Here is a 13,165-nt window from a genome sequence, read left to right on the forward strand (position 1 = left end):
CTAGTATTGAGAAAATAAAGAGAAGCTGAACAATAAAGAGAGCTCTAAAGTTTATGCGTTTTGCTCTGTTATTGAATAAGGCCCAATAAGTCCAATCAAACTTTGCTATAACCGTCAGTGTTCAGCACACGTCACTGGAGAATTCAGAGGATATAGGTGCTGGGTTCGGGTGTTCTCCCACTTAGTGACATTCGTTATAAAATATGACACTAGTAGCGCCGTTATCAGACTTCTCATCACAAGTTATCTGTGTGCGCCAAGGCTAGGAGCATGTGTAAGAGGGTTTGAGAACATGGGTCACTGTAAAGTAAGATATAGTATAGATAGAGAAGCACATAGGACCAAGGACTGAGCCTTCTGGTAATACAACTGATAAAAGTGGAGGTGGAACACTAAGAGTGGTTTGATGGGTGGGATGAGAACCAGGATTGGACAGTGTCCCGAAGATCAAGCTATTCAAGTGTTTGTTTCAGAAGTGGGTGATTGATGGTGTCTTATGTAGCAGAGAGGTGAAGAATTAGAAGTGAATGGTGGGCTTTAGAATTTGTAGAGATCAAATCATTGACCACTTTAGTCTCCGTAGTCTCTGTTCATTGTTTGGAATTAAATCATGACCGAAGTGGGTTCATTAGGTTGTGTGAGGAGATCAAGCGTGTTTGAGTATGTAGACAAGCCCCTCGAGAGGATAGGCGGAGATTGGACAGTAATCAGAGGGAGCACTTAGGTTGTAGTTTTTGTTTTTTCAAAATTGGAATATTTACGACATGCTTGAATAATAATCAGAATATGACGGTGTTGATTGTGAGATTGCTGATGCTAAGGCTGGAATAAGCACAGGAGACAGTTGTGAGGTTATATGGTCGAGAGAACTGATAAGAAAGTACAGACTTCAATTTTGGAATCAAATAAAGCAAAGGTACCCGAAGGTGCAGAAAAGGCATTGAGTGGGATTTTCTTGGGGAAAAAAAGGTTTTCTTTTCATATCAGATCTTGTCCACCTTCTTAAAGTAGGATACAAGATCTTCTGCAGCAATGGTGATCTGACAGGTTGGTGTGGGAGGGTTGAGAAGAGATTTAAATGTATTAGATGTTTGGTGTTAGAAGTCTGAGCAGAGATGAGAGGTTGGATGTTAATTTGTCCGACATGGCAAAGGTTGTGATCATGGACTTGTTGGTGTGATAAAGATGGGGTGCTGCCAGGGCAGGAGAATTTAGAAATTTTAGAGAGTAGTTGTCACAAAGAGCTAGAAAGTTAAAATGACTAGAACTGAAATGACTGCACTCCAACTCTACCACTCCCTCCTCTTGCCCAAAGAGGGTAAAGTGGTTGAGGATAGATTGTAGGCTTGAGAGAGAGAAAGGAGTGTTAAATAAATCAGAAACTGAACAAAGTCTGTAGAACATAAGATTAAGGCAGTAGCCATCACAATGAGTAGGAGAGTTGGTCCACTGTGAGAGGAGGTTAGAGATGGTAGTCTGGCGGTGAAGAATGTGGATCATACATTGAACTCGCCCAAGATGATGGTGGACATGTCATGGAAAACGAAATGAGATGGCCAGATTGAGAAATGTTCAAGGAGGTGCCCGGGTAATCAAGGGGGATGATAGATCACAGCTACATGCAGAGAGGAGCTGATAATTCGGATACTATATACTTCATAAGATGGGGACATGATGGAAGGAATAGGTAGGAGAATGTGAATGTGTTGGGATAGGAGTACAACCCCACCTCTGTCTACTTCCAGCCTTGGATGTGTGTGTGAATAGGAGACCTGCCTGTAGATGAGGCCGTGTGTGATTGTGAGGTTGAGATTGAGGGTCATGGATGGCGGTTACTTAGAGCATGCATTCCATAGGACACATGTAAAGGATTCTGAAAGTGACTGGTTATGGGATATACTTCCCGGATATCTGAGTGAGGTGTTACTGTGATGTGGGGTGGACCTGATTTTGATGATACCACTGGCTGCCAGCGTGCAAGAAGGCAGGGGAGATTATTGTAAAATGTCAGATATTTTATACAAACACGTTGAGGAACACACAGGAAATAAATTCATGAGTGCTAGAGGCAAGTGATATAATGAGGGGGGGGGGATAGATAAACTGGTGTGATGCTAAGAGATTGATATAGTAATTTGAAGGATAATGACACAGCAAAAAGACTGTGTTAGGTTTTTTGTAAACATTGTGGTATGTGATAGAGGTTTGAGAATGGCTGATAAGGAAACAAAACAAATAAAAGGTAGAAATAAGAAATAAATTAGCAAGTTACATTATCCAGGGCAACAAGATGGTGAGAACGGTTTCTGGATGTAGATGAACATTGTCACCTTTGGTCGTCCGACGTTCAATTCTTCTTCAGTTGTCTCCTTTTAACTGGAAATTAGACCGATGTGGGGGTAACAGAGGGAGCAATGGTAGAGAATGAAGCAAATGTGTTAGATCCAAGTGACATGAGGCAGATTATCAGCGCATAATTTTTGTGTTCACTATGAATTTCCATCACTTTGTACAGTCGGTCTAGAAGGGTGGATATATTTCTGATTCACTTAGTCACTAGATCTTGCCACTTACAATAGCAGACTTACTGACCAAGAGCTACTGGAGATATGACGGATATTAGTCAGATCCTGATTTACAGGATTTAACCCAGAGAATAATGGCAGCATATATGTGGAGATTAAAGATGAAGACGATGAGCAGTATATACCAAAACTGTCTTTATCCATTTAAACCTAAATACAATATTACTGTCAAAGCCATGTTCTTGTTTGTTTCTTTCTCAGATGCTGAAGGAGGTGGTCTGTAAAACTCTCCAGAAACATGGCGTCCAGGAGGGACATGTCTGCTACGCCGCCTGCAGCCAACGCCTCTTTGACATATCCAAATTCTTCTTAAAGGTGCCGTGTATATATATTTATTTTTATTTATTTAGCTCTAGATATTACACCGTGCAGTACAACCACAGAGCGTTTAATCACTCACACCAGCCCCTGATCCCACTGGAGCTTGCAATCTAATTTTCTACAGGCACCCAAATACATGCACACACACTAGGGTCAGTTTAGTTAGGAGCCAACAAACCTTAGTTAGCTTTTGGTTCGTGTGAGCACCCAGGACATACAGCTAGGACCCATATTGGTACACTACTGTGGTAGCTGGATAATAATAATATAGGTTTAGAAGCTATTTTGTTTTTGCTTAGTATTTACATAAGATAAGAATGTAAGAGTGTGTTATGAATAGTCGTGGAACTGCTCTTAGTTGGACCTATCAGAATAGGCCATTTGTAATAAAGATGAGAGCTAGTCACTAATTGATATATATATACTTGACCATTTGAGCAGAGATCAGCTGTCTGAATCAGATGTCACCTCACAGCAAAGTTGGTTTGAAACTCAACAGTTTAGTTTCTTTTTTGGCATTGGATCAGAGCGCCTATAGTATTCATTCTATATCTCCTGCAGTTCTTATGTGGGTGGGTTTAGAGAAGTCTGTATCCAATCAGATTATCAGCAGAAGATAAGTGAGCGGATATTGTACCTGTCTGTGTGATTCTGTTAGTGAGGACAGGACTGTGTTTGACTCCTTCAATTCCCTTTCAAACTGCTCTATATGAAACAAAGTTAATGTGTGAGGGGTCCAACAGTTTCACCCTAAGGTTTTATGTTTTAGCAGCGTAATTGAATACTGAGTGTTTCTGAAGTTTCAGGAATTGAGGACAGTTTGCTTTTAGGGAATAATTTTTCACTCCACTGTCCATCTATTGCTTATGTTATTCTAACATTTCTAATCTCCTGTCAGCTACATACTGTGACAATTGAGTTTACTTTTTCTGATATAAATGCATAAAGTGCTTTGTGTGGCAGATTGTACAAAAGCCTCTTGTACATGAGAAGTAAGTGGGTGAGTCTGGACTTGTGGCCGTGCTGCTGTGTATTGTACAGAGCTGCAATGGGCTGGATGTTGTGTCCGTACTTATGGTAACGTGACCGCTCTGAGCACGGTATTATGTGCTATTATATCCAAGGCTGATTTCTGTGCTCTGCCTCTATCACTTGTAACAGTTACCAATAACATACAAATAGAACATTGACAATAGTCTTCCTAGAATATAATGTATCAAATTCACATTAACAAAGATTCTACCAATTTGTTAATGGGTTCCTGAATGCACAGCTCCAGGTCTTCAGAGGCCAAGAACAGGCCAAATATCTTTGATTATACCCAATTGATAATTGCTGTGATAATAACGTTTGGTCTGGAACACTAGTAGTTAATTGGAGAAATCCTTTAAACAATAAATATTAAAACAACAAATCAAAACCTCTCTGTTGGCCACAAGCTGAATGTTTTTTAGACTCCCTGTCAGATGTGACTGCTGTATACAGAAACAGCAATATGTGCATATAACACAAGAACCACACTTGATTGGGTGGGTTATTAACAGTTCTTATGGATTTATCTGGTCATTGCCATTATAGTTCCTTAGTATAACCAGGAAATAATCTCGGCCTCTCGCTCTTTACTGCGGAAGTGAATTCGCTGCATACCTCCCAACTAAACGTTTGAATGACCCATCCAGTCTAGTAATGCAATGCTAGTATCTGCCTCCTCTCTTCAGTGCTGCACTGAGACTGCAGGTGGTAGGTGGGATGAAATCCCAATGTGTAAAATCTATTTAAAAAAATGGTATCGCTGTGGCTTTAAGTATAGAGCGGACGGCATAGACATGTGTAAGAGCTGCAGCGTTGCCCCCTACATTGATCCATACCACGTTTTTGTACTTAGGACTTGAAGACGTCACGGGGCCTGCACGATGAAATGAAGAAAGCAGCGGGTAATAACGTTAAGCAGGTGAGGCGATCTGTCACGTACCGACAGAGAAAATGTCATGTTATGTTTAAATGAGACTTCAGATGTATAAATATTTATAGCCGTGAAGTTGACTGACCTTCAATATCTGTTCTTGAGCAACCGCTGTAAAGTGTTATGCGGTGAAGAATTTCCCCGCTAATTGCATTTTTATTTCCAAAGGTACTTTCTGTTGTTTATATTCTGCAGAAAGAAATTGTATCTAGAAATGTACCAGAAACTCTGATAGATCTAGAATGAGCTGGAGCAGTTCCCTTATTAACTAAGAATTATAAAAAGATACAAAGCCAACACACAAATCCTTTTACATGTCATGGCTGTAAAATCGTATAGTTATTCCTAGTCCCTTCTGTCCGGGTGGATATTGGTACTCAGTGTCCTTGGTTACATGTTTTTTGGAGAGAGACACTCGGATGTCTGTCTTCTGCATTAGTACTTGTGTACTGTCCAAAGCTACAAAGAAAGAATTGTTATGCTACCCGTGCACTGGGCTTTTTCTGCCTGGATTGCCCAAGTCCTATCTGTTGTCAACTTGGCCACAGTCTTGGACGGATCCGGATGTTTGGCACTCAGGCCAAGTGGCTCTATTACGTAGGGCCTGGTCTTTGCTAAGGCAGATGACTGAACACACAGGCTGAATGCAGTCACCTGCCGACCATTGGGCCATTCTTAGGAATGCTGATCTCTTTGCGTCCACAAGTGTTAACTCTTAAGAAGTTAACTCATCCAAGCAATTGAGCATTGTGTTACATAAATCACACAATTTGTAACCTCTTGGACACAAGAATGAAGTCTAGACTGAAAGATAAAATAGTGACCATGTCTGTTTATATCTTGAGACATCACAACATGACCTAAGACACAGGAAAGTTCATTTCTGTTGCAGAATGTGAAAGCAAGGATCACAGCTAGTTTTCAAATGACAATGTGTTTATTGGCAGGATTTGCCTCTAAACACATTGTTGTTGTAAATGTAGCTGTCAAACTTGCTAAATATCGTCGAGTTGCAAAAAGCGTTGTTTAATACTTTTCCCCCAAGATATCTGTGTCTTATAGGACAAATAGTATTTACGTTTAAAGGAGATGTCAGGCCGTTTTCCCAATACATCATACTCAACCTTGTAAACGTAATAAATTCTTTGCCATATAAGGGTTACTCAGCAGTGGTCGTTGTGGCTGTCTGCGGACAATCTCTGAGAACAGAAGGGAGGAGGACTGACCAATCAGATTACTATCTTTCCAAAGTCTCTCCTTAATTGTGAGCTAAAACCTCACAAGTAGATAGGTTAGAAAAATAAGAAAATAAACATATTTGTATTTTTTTCTAACAGAAGATTAAAATTATGATGATGATTTGCTAATTATTTTATCAATTGGAGGATATGTATATAAAAATGTGAGTACTTTCTGCGTGTCTTGAAAGGACCGATTTGTGAGGTTTTTATATGATTTAATGTAAAAAAGGAAATTGTATCAGTCCGGTATGAACAGGATGAGGGGACAGAGCTATGGTACTGCATTGACGAGCGTTTTGGGTTTAATGCTTAAACTTGTTAAAAACATGTACCCAAAAAGTAGCTCTGTTGTATCAAGTACAGAGGAATGTGAAATTGATTGATGAGCTAATATTGATATTATGTGGCAGTGTATAGCACAGACTGTACATCCCCTGGCTTGTTACATTGTTTCCCAGTAACTAGTCATGCAGTGACGCTTTGTAAAGCTGTCAATGATCCATCAGGGATGACCCGAGGAGGCGGACCAGAACATTCACATTAACCCGCGCCAACACAAAGATTCTATTGAAGTGTAAACATTCTGTCACTTATTTCTATCTGTGTGTATGACCAAAGACCAGTTCATATTGTGCTGAATTATGCCATAATACTTGTAACTGTAGGCTCAATGGCCATTCTGTCCACACAGTTATCTTGCAGCTTACTGTCATTGTGTCCCAGCATATGATGAACTATATTTTCATATGAATGTAGTTTTATAGAAATTACATGCATCATCGTGGCACATGCAGTTTTCTCCTAAGAGTATAATTTGCACAGAGTGCAGATCTGCAAACAAGATTCTCCTTTTTTAAGAACTGACTTCTAGGTAATTTACATAGCGGCTGAATCGGGTCAAAGTTCTACCCGCTGTGTTTTAGAACATAACTCTGGGTTTGTTGACACCTACAAGACGTTACTTAGGACTCCACAAGCTGACCAGAAAGTCCTAGCATGAAGTGAAACAATGTGGATAGTTGGTAATTAGCACTCCTTAGGAACAATACAGAAACTTTGTTCTCTGCAATGCAAAATAGAACATGCTTACCAGAACCCCCTATCCTGCACTGAGGAGTTCTAACAAGACTGAAACAAGCTGTCCTTTCTCCAGGTGGATACTATGTGTTGGGACAAACCTGTATCATGCTTTAAATCCTGGTGGATAAAGCATTGACTCAAATGACATTACACATGGGTCTATTGTTTCTCTGAAGCAGCATATTTGCATGTATCAAATTATATATACAACTTTTTCATATACCCCCCACAAAAATTATAATTTAAATGCTATAATAAACTAATCATTTGAATGGTATCAAAAACATATCTTACATTTCTCATCTTAAAATCAGTTTTAATATAGGGCTGTCTTGAGCCAGATGTAACCTGTCTGGGCCTTTTTATCGCCTCAGCCTTGCTTAGGTTGCATTAAAGAAACCAGTCTATAACTTATATATTTGTTATTAATCTCTACATAACCGTTCAATGTAAAACTGTTGGATGGATTGGGTTAATTTTTACCAAACCATGTTCTCTGGCTCAAGGGTTTTGTTTTTTTGGTACTAGTTTTACCTACACTTCATGGATCCATTTTTACATATTGCCTTTTATATAGTCTCATTTCTAAAGCATTCTCAGTCATTTTCCTAGTTTGTTTGTTTATTTTTGTTTTCTTTTTATCCCAGGTTATTCAGTGGGAACTGGACAAGATGAAGAAAAAATGAATGTGGGATAATTTATAATATTTTGTGTAAACTAAACAGATTGTACATTGATTTTCATTTGTATATGTATACAGTATTGTATTTTTCTTTTCCCTTAATAAACCGTTTACCTCCTCATTCGCTGTTCAGAGATGGCAATATATCATCCTAAAAGTTTTCTGACCGTAACAATTTCTGCATTGTGTAACGCTGCCGCTTCTCTGAGTCTTTTGTCTTGTTAGACAATATCATCTGTCTGCTTTGGAGGGAAGCTCTTTAACCCTCTCTCTTCGTCTTGTGCTTTGCCTTAACCCCAAGGGGACCAGGGATACAGTCACCGTGCTCTGCAGAGGTCACACTATGATTTATTTAAGTTAGAACATTCATCTGAAGTGTCCACTATTAGAGTCTGTACGACTAAACAGGACATGCCTCGTTAAATAGAATGCAGTGTACTATGCTATGAGTGATGGTGTCCTAGCCTCATGTTGTGCATATTGTAAATCTCATTATTCATGTAACAAGGTGGAACAGAGCTGTCTCTTTAAATCACTTTTCAATTAGTATTTTCAAGCTAGCGCACCCTTGAGGTTAGTGGAAGAGTTGCAGGAGCTTGCACGCATATGTAGGAGAAAACGCTGATTTTATTCTCATTGTTTCTCTTTCTCGATTTAGAGTTAATCTATTCTTTTCTCAAGTAATTTATTCTCTCGTTAATTGGTGCACACAAAACCTATTTCAGCTTCGTGATTACATGTGTCACACATGTTCTATGTTGGTGCTTTTGGAACCTCTGCAATAATAATTTTTATACATAGATACTCTGATTTAAGCGATTCTACATTCATTGTTAGTTTAATCATTTGATGCTGCATTTCAGTTAATCATGTCTCTGTGACACACACACATTCATTGTAGTATCATCTGTGCAGCTAGAGTGAGTGTTTTAGAGCATATTTGGGAGTTGTAGCGGTGTCAGGTAGAATGTTCAGCTCCTGCATAAGATAACAGAATTGAACATTCTACTTTGACTTCCTGTCACCTTCCACTTCATGCCCCTGGTGTGTACACTTCCTAGGCATCCATAGTTTACAAACCATGCAGAATAATGCAGCCTTATGACCATATTCTTAATTTTGATGCTCGTTATCACTTTACGTTCAACTCATTATCAAGCTTTATTTCACAAACCCTGTCCCAAGTTTACAAAAAGGCTTTGAACTTTGTACTGTATGTTCTTTAGAACCACTTACTCCTTCTAAAACTCCTGCCTAGCAATCTCCATATTTACCATTGCCCTCTACTGCCTGATTCAGCCACCCTTATGCAATCATTCTATGCATGCATTTATCCACCCTCCTCTGACTCACCTCCACTTTCCCGATCGCCAAAATCTCGGCTCAATCTATCCCACCGCCCTCTGTAGAAATTCCAAAATATGCACACGTGTCATTCTGTACTTTTACAGCACCTCCATCTTCTGCAGATCCTAGCTGCCAGCGTTCCTATCCAGTAAGGGCACAAAGTGGTGGCATGTAAGTGGGATACAGCAATGCCCAGCGAATGCCAATCTTTTACGTTGCTGCTCCTGGGCAAGGACTGCAGTCATTTGAGCTGCTGCAAAAGCATAGTTCCTGGTCCCAGTGTATAAACTTACCAATCAACAGTACATTTCTGCAAGAACAAAGTTGTTACTGCCTTCCTGTTTAGATAGTGAAACACTTCGGCCTAACACTGCAGCTGCCGGAGAGGAGTGAAAGAGATGGCATGGAAGGGAAAATTTAGCGACATAAAAAAAACCTTCAGATTTTTAATGTCTAATATTCAGCTCAGTATAAATATTGTGTTTACCCAGTTTGCTAATGACAAACTTGTGAGTGGCACTTTTTTTTTTTTGGAACTTGTACAGAGAAATATCAAAGCTTTAGTGACCATTGTACTGAATTATCTCATGAACATTCTCACATACTGTGCACGTGTTGGAATGAAAAGCACCATTTTCGTCTCGCTGATTATCAATGTACAAATATCTGAATAGTGAGGCAACACCAGAATGTCAATGTTTAACTTTTCTTTATTTACAATAATTGTCAGGAAGATAAAGTGTTTTATCAATAATATTACAATTTTATAGTCCAATAAAAAGATTTCCTTTAACAGATTCAAATCTAAAATAATTACTACTCTCCTTTCTCTTTAACTAATTAAAGTACCGATAGATTATGTAGGTGCTGATGTCCCTCGACAGATAACCAAATGAGAACGGGTAAGAACACAAATCTAGGTTGGCTTAAAAGAAGCTGCTCTATGCCTTTAGAACCAGCCCCTTTCATTATGTATCAGAGCAGCCTTACACTTGTTTTATAAATCAGTCTTTACAGTAATTCTCAGGACAGCGCGATGACAGGGTTACCATGGAAACCTACAACAATATTATTATAATATTACGTTTTACTGGTAGTGTTAAGACTGCAAGCCGTAAACCTCCTTCCCTGCCGTTTGTGCACTGTGGAGGCGGCCATTTTGTGCCTCAGCAATGGGGTGAAGCTACATTTTGACTGGAGATTTATGTGTAACTATCAATCACCTCCACATTTTATACTGAGCACCGGAAGTGTTATTTTTTATCTTACATTTTATTTTTTGCTGTTTGTCTGCATTACTTGTTTGTTTTCCATTGATGTGGAGCATGAAGTTTCATCATTGATCCCCTGTTGAAGATTGACTTCTTAACGGCAGATCGTAAAAATGAATATAAATATATATATATATATATATATCTATATCTATATCTCAACACATTTCAACCGCTATCATTCAGTGATAATCTAATAGAAATGGCAACAGGACTGGTGTTTGTGTGTAACTGGCACTAGGGGATGAGAGATGGACATTTTGTGGGCTGAAATAATCGGCATGACAATGCAGTCTATCCCTCCACAAGGAGCTGGTGTGTAATGGCGTAACTCAGATGTCAGTGGTTGTCAGTAGGTCAATAGGCTGCATTATCATCAAAAATGCCTCACAAAATGGCAGCCTCACTAATGCTGATTGGTGGTGTTGGCTGTTATTGAATAAACCAGGCCTGGCCAACCTGTGGCTCACCAGATGTTGTGAAACTAGTCCCAGCCTGCCCTGCCAGTTATTGACTGGCTATCTATGGGCAGAGCATGCTGGGGTTTGTAGTTTCACAACACCTGGAGAGCTACAGGTTGGTCAGGCCTGTAATAAACCACAGAGGTAGATTTGCTAAAACTTCTAAAATAAAAAAAGGAAAAGTGGAGGTGTTGTCCATAGCAACCAGTCATATTATGTCTGTCACATTCTAGAATGCACTAGATCAGTGTTGGCTAACCTGTGACACTCCAGGTGTTGTGAAACTACAACTCCCAGCATACCCTTCCAGCAATAAGCTGCTATATATTTGCAAAGCATGCTGGGATTTGTAGTTTCACAACACCTGGAGTGTCACAGGTTAGCCAACACTGCACTAGATAAATGATAGCTAGAATCTGATTGGTTGCTATAGAAAGCACCTCCCCTTTTCCTTTCTAGAAGTTTTAGTAAATCTACCCCTGAGTGTGAAAACAAAAATGGCACATGAGGCAAATTCTAGAAACTGCTGCTTTGATTTATATTATCTATATAAGGCCCCGTCTCAGCTAGGAAGCACTTGGAGTGTTAATAACATCATCTTCTAAACACAGGGCAGAAAGGCAATTTGTGGGCAGAATTCACATTCATACCGACCATCTCTGATCTAGGCAGTTTTCTTTCTTTAATCCAACTGTAAAAATCACTGTTTATTCTGAAACTGAAGATATAAACTAAAGATTAGCGTTGGGACCTGTAGTGGTGGGTTTAGTCCCCAAGCCAGAGCATTGGGCCGTTCCCAATACCAAGTGATTATTATAAAACAATTATAGTTCTGTGCTTCTGTCAGACGTAAAGTGCATCAGAGCACCACCGATCACTCGTACCCTCTTTCTGGGGAGGGTCTCTTGTATTGTCATCTCCATGAAGAGAATCCCCTAAATTGTTACTCCATCACCCTCAGCATGCTGAAGCTGGCAATACATCGCGTCTACCGTCGTCTATCCACAACCGCGCTCATGCCACTAATCCGAGTCTGGTAATCTTGGCCGAGAGGAAGGAATGGATGATGAAAACGATGGGCTTTGGGCAGCACTGAAGATCCAACTGCTGGGGAGGAATGAGAGACTGTTATGTACTGATTCTATAACAGTCCAATATAAATGTTCAATCCTTCTCTGGGTTATTAGAGCTTTCACCATACAGTAGATTTCATGACTTGATGTCTCAAAACAAAAGCTCAGGTGAACAATAATACCTGTGGGTTATCAGTTATCGATGTATACATTGTCTACGTTACATGCGGCTACACCCACTATGCTGTAATGCTATCGGCATAAACCACCGGTGTGATTATAGTATGACATCATCATGAGGTGCCAGTGTTACTGTAATGAAGGGTTGGTGTATACGCTCAGTGCCCTCATGGTATCCGTGCCTATAGATAACACATAACAGGTAACAGTACAAAGAGGTAGATTTATTAAAACCTCTAAAATGAAAAAGTGGAGGTTTTGCCCATAGCAACCAATCAGAATCTAGCGCTCATTTTCTAGAATGCACTGAACGAGAGCTAGAATCTGGTTGCTATAGGCAACACCGCCACTTTTCCTTTTTAGAAGGTTAATTTATCCCAAAATATCACTCAAAAAGGATAGGGTCTGAAAATAAGGGGGACTGATACTATTTGTGAAAAGTGTCACATAATTCACTGTGCCATAAAATAAATAATAATAAAATGTGATTATCATGTTATGTGACAACTATCATGATGAATATTTCATGTATTCCTTATATTTAATACTTACGGTGTCTCCCTCTTTGCCTCCAAAGTCTAAAAACAGCATTTTGACACCATCGTCTGAGGACATTTTTAGTTTTTCATACGGGTATTGTGCTAATATTTTAGTAAAAGTACCATCCGGAGCCTGAGAGGTGATAGAGAATCCGTGTTCATAGTTTATCACCAGCCGACACGCTTGGTTCTTGTAAGTACAAGCTGAAAAGAGGCAGAAAGAAAACCATGATCAGTGTAATCATGTTATACTTAGTGTGTGCATATGATACTGCTGCTGTCGGATTGTGGTTGTATTGACTGGTGATGATCAGTTTACATAATTTTCCACACACCACAGCTTCACTGGTCCACTGTTCTGCAAAATGGTTATAACCCCATCCCTGGGCAACTACCCAATCATCCTGGGCCTGATTCATTAA

The 13,165-nt window shown here is 39.6% G+C and overlaps 2 protein-coding genes across 4 annotated transcripts in view; one reads left to right on the forward strand and one right to left on the reverse strand.

The window, feature by feature from the left end:
• Positions 1–7,993, forward strand: part of MTBP (MDM2 binding protein) — a 38,061-nt gene extending 30,068 nt beyond the window's left edge. For both annotated transcript variants that reach the window (XM_075214014.1, XM_075214013.1), the window contains exons 20-22: positions 2,787–2,900; positions 4,792–4,857; positions 7,838–7,993. In XM_075214014.1, coding sequence (XP_075070115.1) covers positions 2,787–2,900; positions 4,792–4,857; positions 7,838–7,876 — 219 coding nt within the window. In that variant the 3' untranslated portion in view covers positions 7,877–7,993. The remainder of the gene's footprint in view (positions 1–2,786; positions 2,901–4,791; positions 4,858–7,837) is intronic.
• A 1,918-nt stretch (positions 7,994–9,911) lies between these two features.
• Positions 9,912–13,165, reverse strand: part of SNTB1 (syntrophin beta 1) — a 117,029-nt gene continuing 113,775 nt past the window's right edge. Inside the window, exons 6-7 of one of the 2 annotated variants that reach the window (XM_075214017.1) lie at positions 12,757–12,947; positions 9,912–12,055 (exon numbers count right to left, since the gene is read on the reverse strand). In XM_075214017.1, the coding sequence (XP_075070118.1) occupies positions 11,966–12,055; positions 12,757–12,947 (281 nt within the window). In that variant the 3' untranslated portion in view covers positions 9,912–11,965. Of the gene's footprint in view, positions 12,059–12,756; positions 12,948–13,165 lie in introns of both variants that reach the window. The other variant, XM_075214016.1, reaches the window with a different exon arrangement.

This window comes from Mixophyes fleayi, chromosome 5, assembly GCF_038048845.1.
Source record: "Mixophyes fleayi isolate aMixFle1 chromosome 5, aMixFle1.hap1, whole genome shotgun sequence".
In the NCBI taxonomy this organism is placed as follows: Eukaryota; Metazoa; Chordata; class Amphibia; order Anura; family Limnodynastidae; genus Mixophyes; species Mixophyes fleayi.